Source organism: Lolium rigidum, chromosome 7, assembly GCF_022539505.1.
Source record: "Lolium rigidum isolate FL_2022 chromosome 7, APGP_CSIRO_Lrig_0.1, whole genome shotgun sequence".
In the NCBI taxonomy this organism is placed as follows: Eukaryota; Viridiplantae; Streptophyta; class Magnoliopsida; order Poales; family Poaceae; genus Lolium; species Lolium rigidum.
The window spans coordinates 263,502,282-263,510,315 of NC_061514.1; the positions used below are offsets into that span (position 1 = coordinate 263,502,282).

An 8,034-nucleotide genomic window follows, 5' to 3' on the forward strand; every position below is an offset into this window, starting at 1 on the left:
TGTGACAAATCCTCAACCAACTCGGAATGAAATTAATTCTCAGTCTGGTGATGTCATCCATTCCCAGTTGAAAATCACATTACAAGTCATGAGTAGCACGAATGACAATGTAATTCAACATTTAGAATATCTTTTTGAAGTTACAACCTTATTTTTAACCGGAAAACTTTTACTTGGAACTCATAGTAACATGAATCACAATAAATTCTATGCTTTACAAAATCAACTGAGAATTCTCTATCGATTGAGAATTAGCAAAACTATTTAAAATATGGTCCATGGAGGTGCTACCCTCGCACAAAGTGCAAATGGCTCTTGGTAGTTGCAACTCATGTTGCAACTAATGACAAGCACGCATCACGAGACAATTCGATGGTCATAATATCTTTTCTAAATTACAACCTCATTTATAACCGAACAAATCTCTTTCAAAAAAAAATAACCGAACAAATCTTAATTAGAACTTGCAGTAGCATTAATCATAATGCAATTCTACATTTTAGAAGTAACTGAGAATTGTCTATCAACCAAGAATTATCCAAACTGTTTAAAATGCGATCCATAAAGGGACAAGGCAAGAACCCAGGTGTAGATGATCCTGGTTTATTAAAAAATGGGGGAAATAGCAAAATAATTCAAAAAAATCTGAAAATTTTGGACAATGAACATGAACAAGTGTTCTATCTACACACAAAAAATCTCCGAAAAAGACATATGTACTGGTCTGTGCAAAAAAAGATAAATCGGAGTGATGTAAGAAACAAATCTAGATGTTCCAAACAACACCGCATTTTATATTTTTTTGCATAGACCAATACATATATTTTCTCGGAGATTTTTGGTGTTCAGTTAGGACACTTGTTTATGTTCATTTTCTAAAAATTTCAGATTTTTTTAATTTTTTTACTAGTATTTTTTTATTCAATCAGGAGCATCTACACCCAATTCAAAATTGGTTTTTCGTCCATAATGGTGCTTCAGAACAAGTACAATAAGGTACAATCAGCTGGCTATAAGAGATAAAATATTATAAATTTGCTTAGTTGGAGGAGAGAGATTATGCGAGAGAAGAGAAGTGAGCTCTTATCTAATAGTCAGCTCTAGTACGTGCTCCTAGACACTATGTGAGCCTAAAAGGTGGGTCATATAGTGTCAAAATACTACACTTTATAGCTTACTATTGTACTACCTCCGTGTCAAGAAATAAGACGCACGCGTATTTCAAGACGAACTTTGACCATAAAAATTGAGCAACAAAATCTTGATTATATTAAATCTTTATATATTTGAAGTAATACTTAGTCAAACGAAAATCACGTAAAACGAGAGCGCCTTATTCCTTGAATCGGAGGTAGTACATGCTAGCTATAAATTGACTATAGATGATGTGGTAAATTATTATAGTCGGATGCCGACTACACTTGCTCGGTAATAGATTGGCATGATTTGGGAACATGTGTTGGAAACCAATGGCTCCTGGCAGTTGGAAACCCGTTGGACCAGCCTACGTGAGCCTCTGGGCAAGCCCATGGCCTCATGGGCCAACCCATCGACTTATCAGGCCTACCACACACAACTGTCGGAGAGGGTGACCGCTAACCGGGGGAGGTGATATACACCGAGCTGGTCGGCACCGAACACAGTTGCCGCACACCCCCTCCACCTTCGTGGGCTTGGCCCATTAAGTTTGCCGAACCGTTTTCTCTAAACGGGCCGCAGCCCAACATCAGGTAAGCCTTTTTTTTCTGTTTCGTTTCTTTTTGTACATTTCTGAATTTGAACAAATTTTATATTTGAACAATTTTCAAATCTGAACGATTTTTATATTAGAAAATTTTTCGAATTTGAACAAATTTCGAATATGAACGATTTTCATATTTGAACAATTTTTGAATTTGAACAGTTTTCATATTGAACCATTTTAGTAATTCTCAAATTTAAACATTTTTCGAATATAGACTTTTTCAATTTGAACAAAAGAAAAAATAAAACAGAAAGAAAAAGAAAAAAACAGAAAACGGAAAACGGAAAAACGAAAAAACGAAAAAAAAAAGAAAAAAGAGAGAAAAATCAAAAAAACGCTAAATGGGCCAGGCCCAGTACCCGACCAGGGTGTGCGGCAACCCGCATCGGCGCCGACCTGGTCGGTGTATAGGACTGGCCCTAACCGGCGGGACAGCGGTCGCTCGTGACCAGCAACAAATCCAGCAATTTCTCAGAAAGAAAAGAGAGCAACGAATCCACGACGGAAGGGGAGATCAAGGTGGGGCGGTACGCGGTAACGCCGATCTCCCAGGCTCCGGCGATTCCCATGAGCAGGAGTGGCGGCGGCAGCGGGAGGCAACAACCCGAGGCCGCTTCTGCGGCCATGCCCGTTCCGGGGCCCTGCGCCTCGACCCATCGGGCGCTCGCCGAGTGCCACCGCCGCGCCTCCCGCGGCCCGCTGCAGCCGGAGGTGCTGTGCCGGCATCTCAACCGGGCCCTGGCCGAGTGCGTGGTGACCATGTGCTGCCCCGACCAGACCGAGGCCGTGCGCACGCTCTGCGGCAGCTCCGGCACCGCGCTCAAGCGCACCCAGTGCGAGCGCGCGCGCATCGACCTCTCCCTCTGCCTCGAGGCTCATCAAGAAGAATGACCTGCACAAACCCCAGAACCAATCTGATCCGGTATATCTATAGGTTTTTTTTGTTTGTTTCACGATTTTCTGTCAGTTCACTGAATTTTATCAATGTGGCCTAGTTCGGGAACACCCCTTTCTATATAGTGAGCGCATAGAGTGTTGAAATCGTGATAGCTCTGTAGACAAGATCTGTTTTTGTTTTAGGATAGCTTCAATTCCAAAGCATGTGCTATGATCATGAATTACTAATTACATATCAGATGACAGTGTCCCTGCAGAAAAAAAATCAGATTACACTGGATAATAGATTGGCATGATTCTGTCTTTTTGCCAAAAGATGAATCTATCTTTCATGTGCCCTTTTATCCCTCTGTTTTCGCATCAGCTCTAGCTAGTTTTCTCCAGGTATTGTTGATTACACTATGTTATTTGTAGGTTGAGGCGTGAACTCTTAGATAGTTAGATTGGTTCTTGTACCTTCAACATAACTTGTTGTTGCAAAACCTTGTGCAGTGAAGCATTCATCTTCTCATATAAGCCATGACAACAGGAGTGAACGTTGATATATTTGTACTATTGTAAAAGCTTAAAGGTCTATATAAGTTTACTTGACTCTAGTCTCATGTATCTTTTGATGCTACAAGGAAAGAACATGGAAACGTATTTATGGCGAATTGAACAGTGAAAATACAGCACATGTCAAAAAACAGTGAAAATACAGCATTGAAGCAAAGTTTACTCTAGCCTTGAAAACCGGTTAACTAGTTGTTTTCCCACTAGGAATGCTAAGGATCTTGTATCTTTTTTACCAAGTGTATATTCTCACTACCTATAAATATCTTGTTTGTTTCGCAAAAAAGTATCCTGTATAAATGTTTGTTTTGACATTTTGCATAAGTTTCATTCCGCATTCAGACAGGGTAGAACAATTGTAATCAAGGGCTCAAACAGTCTGCCGTGTATTCTAGAGAAGAAAAAGTCCTCGCCCATAGTAGGCGCATTGTAGCTTCCTGCACTCAAGATTGTTAGGGTCCTTGTGAGGGTAGTGATGTTGCAGTTACCTAGAAAATTGCTACAAATGCAGCAGACATTAGACTATTAGAGGCAGAAATAGTTCTATGAGACATCAAAAAAGTCATTGCTGCATTTTCTATTCTCAGACGGACGAACAAGAAGTTTGATTTTGTTGGCTGGTCATGCACGTCTATCAATGATTTCATTGTAACAAATGGCATGCACTTCTAACGGGGGATTTTACAATTTGCCACACTTTTCTTTGCACTTCTAACAGGAGCGAAAGCCCGTTTCAAGTAGGAGTGTGTGCACGGTGCCTCTGTCTCGATACCACTGTGAACTGTTATGAAGGTTCAGGGTTTATCGAAGGCGGGAAAAGAGCTTTTAGTTAAATCAGTTCTGCAGGCCATCCCTACCTATTCGATAGGCTGTTTTCAGTTGACAAAAGGGCAGTGTGACAAGCTGACATCGATCTCCTCGAGGTTTTGGCGGGGCGACGGTACTGACAAGAGAAAGGATCTTTGGATTAGCTGGGAACACATATGCTCGGCTAAGCGCAGTGGAGGATTGGGATTCCGTGATTTCCAGGATTTTAATCAAGCTCTTCTTGCCGCGTGGAGGCTGACCACATCCACAGAATCCTTGTGGAGTCCTTCGCGGTAGATATTTGCCAGAGGGCGATTTTATGAATGCCAAATGTCTAAAAAGAGTGTCATACACTTGGAAAAGTATTTTGCATGGAAGGGATTTACTCAAGGAGGGCCTGGTGTGGAGTAGGAGATGGTGAGAAGATTGATGTGTGGAATCACAACTGGATTCCTAGATCATCTCTACAGAGGCCGATGGGGCATAGGCCGGATGCAGAAGTGGAGAAAGTGAAGCATTTATTGCTGCCTGGAGGTGCTGGGTGGGACATTAGCAAACTGAATGATATGTTCTTTGAGGCAGATGTCAGTGCTATTCTGAAAATACCAGTAGGTCGGGCTGGAACTGATGACTATGTTGCTTGAAATTACACCAAAACTGGGCAATTCAGTGTTCGTTCGGCGTATCACCTCAAACAGCACCTCAAGTGTATGGCAGCAGGACGGCCGGGGTCTTCTTTGAACTGTACTGAACACCAAGGGTGGCTCTCTCTTTGGCTGCCAATGTACCTAGCAAGGTTAAAGTTCACTGTTGGAGGCTGGCCAAGAACTGGTTAGCTGTTGGAGAGGAGCTGCGGAGAAGGAATATAAAACAGGGGGTGCGATCTATTGCATGCAACAGGGAGAACTGATCTTCCATAGGTTTTGGTCCTGCCTGCACTCTTCTCGGATCTGGGAGCTGCTTCGTGAGCGGACGTCGCTGTCCCTGGTTTCACCACGGAATAATTGCAGATCGCAGGTGAGCTCCAAAGCTGGCTGCTGGGATGCTTTGCTTCACTGAAAGAGAAGGAGCTGGGAGTGGTCATGATGGCCATCTAGCACCTTTGGCTCGCAAGAAATGATGCCCCCGACGAACCTATGTTTTAGGACCCTGACAGAACATCGCCACGTGTTCTGGCTTTGTTGGAGGAGTGGCGTTCTCTGAAAACTCCTTCATCTCGCCAGGAACCAAAGGAAGTGGAGCACTGGCTCCCGCCTGTCGCCTGACACTGGCTCGACACTGAAGAAGGCCACGGAGGTGGAGGTGTAATCATCAGAGATCACCATGGGGCACCTCTTGCTGGGGCTTGTCATTTTTTCCCTCGGGTGACGGATCCTGAGAGAGCTGAACTGCTAGCCTGCTGTCGCGAGGAAGATGAGAGTTAGGATCTGAGAGATATATTGTGCAGGTATTGTGGGCAAGCTAAGACATGGATCGGCTCAAGCCATGGCCCTTTGGTCGAAGAAATCAAGGCGCTGCTAAGCTGAGCTTGAGGCTTCTTCGGTTAATCATGTGCCTCGTGACACACAAGTTTGCGAAAGTAGGCTGCGTGAATAAATTATGTAATAGCTGGGTAGAGTCGTTTCCAGACTATGTTATGAACTTGTTGGCTCTTCATATGGGCGAGTAATAAAGATGCAGCCATTTGATCACCAAAAAAATACCACTGAACTCTGATTCGCAAATTAAGAAGTCTGGATCGTGTCCCCAGCAAATAGAAGCAACATGGTCACTAAAACTGAAGTAGTTTCGTCACTAAAATGACGCGAGCAACTTCATTGGTTTGAGCAAAGGCTTTGTTTCTTCTGCAGAAGTTCTGAAGGTAATTTTGATACGAAGACGTGCACATGATTCTGCTCTGTTAAATGCTCTATTGCCTTCTGGTATACTCTGTATTTCTTAGTGTGGATATTCTTGGAAGCAACTTTGTATATTGCTATGCTTGCAAAGTTTGGATGTTGTTGATGTATGTCTATCTGTTTAAGCCAGGTTCGATCTTGGCTGCCTATCCTTCCATTTTGTTGACGATGCTCATGCTCTTGGCCTTTCATTGTCCGAGCTATTTTGGTCGAAGTATGGATCCCTCGTGTCAGAGAACTGAGTTGTGATCAACCCTGTTCTTCCATGCACCGTGATAGCCTGACAGTCTGTTTAGACGTTTAGTGGTACACTCGTGTCATTGTGTGGACCAACCCGATCCATCCAGCCTCTACTACGTGTCGTCCCCTTGAACCACGTTTTCAATCTACCTCGAGGCAACAGGCAGCAGCCTCCACAGCTAGCTTGCCAGTGGGCGCGAGATGCACCAGCTTCCTCTGGCCGCACGGCCGCCGGCGCCGCGGCCTCGCAGTTTTCAGAGGAGGGCAGCCTGCCGCTGCAGCCTGAAGCAGGCGTCTGCTTCTCTCGCAGTGGCCGTGAGACAGTGCGCCGCCGCGCCACTCTTGGCCGCAACGCTCCTCCTCGGCGCCGCCGCGTGTCCGGACTTCCCTGCCGCCACTCCTCCAGGTTTGGCCAGCCCCTTGCTTGTCAATAGGGATGGTTTTGTTGTAAACTCCGATCTAGTGTGTCCACATGAAGCGTGGGTCTTGACTCTTGAGCTTGCCATGGATGAAACGTGGATTTCATGGTTTCGGATGAAGTAAAAAGACCGTGTAGAAGTTGAGAAACATCGCCACAAAGCACAAACTAGAGGCTAACTGATCAGAATTAGTAGAAGAACATTCATCTTTTCTCCCTAATATTTCTACAGCATTTGCACAATCACGAGGCGCGGCGCTGTTCCAGAAGGCGTGCATCGGGTGCCACGATACCGGAGGGAACATCCTACAGCCAGTGAGTTGCTGAAATACCTTGCACAGTCGATCGAGATGCCTGTAAATCATCATTTGTTCTCATTGCTGCTTGATCATGTCCTGCAGGGAGCCACCCTCTCCATGAAGGATCTTGAGAGGTATGGCCGAGTCATTCGTTAATCAACAGCACGCACGCAATTTGCTATTTGATCACTATTAGACCGAGGCAAAATGACACACATCTGATTCAGAAATGGAGTTGCCACGGAGGAAGAGATATACAACATCACGTACTACGGGAAGGGGAGGATGCCGGTATGAAAATTTCAGCCACCACCATCAAACACCACTACGCCGTTCAAAGGAGAAAATGTTTGGAGTTTGGCAAATTTATGTATGTGTGCTTCATCGTGTGTAGGGTTATGGAGAGAAATGCACCCCGAGAGGGCAGTGCACCTTTGGGCCCCGGTTACCTGAAGAAGATATCAAGATGCTGGCAGCGTTTGTCAAATCACAAGCCGAGAACGGGTGGCCAAAGATCGACAGCGATGTCGAGTGATCCGAGTAGAAACCGAACACGAGGTGCTAGCTCTACTTCGTGAATAGGCTGAGAGGAGCCGGTTGGAAAATATACTTGTCGACGCAGCTAGGGCCATTTGGATTAAAGATTTTTTTTTGAGGAATCCCATCCATAAGATTTTTTTTCTAGCGATTGGAGATTGGAGATTGGCTACTTGAGGTGGAACTTAGACTATGGGACACAATAGGTCTGTATTTTCCTTCTTGGCTATTTCATAATCTGTTGCCCTTTTTCGATTTCCTTTTCTAATTTCATCATTTTGTTCCAAAACATGAGTATCCTAGTCTATGGATCAACTAAAGGCATCTCCATCGGCCCGATGCGAACAGATCAAGAGCGTATGTTTGCGTGTACGCGGACAAAAAACCATCTCTAGTGGACTAAGGGCATCTCTAATGGGGCGAGGCAAATCGAACCACCAAAATGATCGCGCACGTCCATTTGCGTCGGCTCGCGAACACGAAAATGATCGTTTTTTACCGTGTATCCGTTTGCGTCTAGGGTGCCCCCAGTGGGCCGACGCATTTGGCTCGTGGACACCTATTTGGTTGTTCAAACAACAAAATAATAAACAGGTTCGAAGTAGTTATTTGTTACATCCAAATATTTCAAATTCAGCATGA

At 44.5% G+C, this 8,034-nt stretch overlaps 2 protein-coding genes across 3 annotated transcripts; both read left to right on the top strand.

Annotated features, from left to right (window-relative positions):
- Positions 1-2,311: 2,311 nt before the first annotated feature.
- On the top strand, positions 2,312-5,678 carry LOC124678118. The gene has a single exon (XM_047214041.1). It carries the CDS (start codon positions 2,312-2,314, stop codon positions 2,633-2,635), a length of 324 nt encoding a protein of 107 aa, XP_047069997.1. The 3' UTR covers positions 2,636-5,678.
- A 620-nt stretch (positions 5,679-6,298) lies between these two features.
- On the top strand, positions 6,299-7,739 carry LOC124678117 (cytochrome c6, chloroplastic-like). 2 transcript variants are annotated; one of them, XM_047214040.1, is made up of 5 exons: positions 6,299-6,538; positions 6,786-6,871; positions 6,958-6,989; positions 7,083-7,146; positions 7,250-7,739. In XM_047214040.1, exons 1-5 carry the CDS (start codon positions 6,340-6,342, stop codon positions 7,388-7,390), a joined length of 522 nt encoding a protein of 173 aa, XP_047069996.1. In that variant the 5' UTR covers positions 6,299-6,339; the 3' UTR covers positions 7,391-7,739. The 2 variants fall into 2 exon arrangements, with proteins under 2 accessions (XP_047069996.1, XP_047069995.1); XM_047214039.1 differs by having other exon boundaries at positions 6,306-6,544; positions 6,789-6,871.
- Positions 7,740-8,034: the final 295 nt, after the last annotated feature.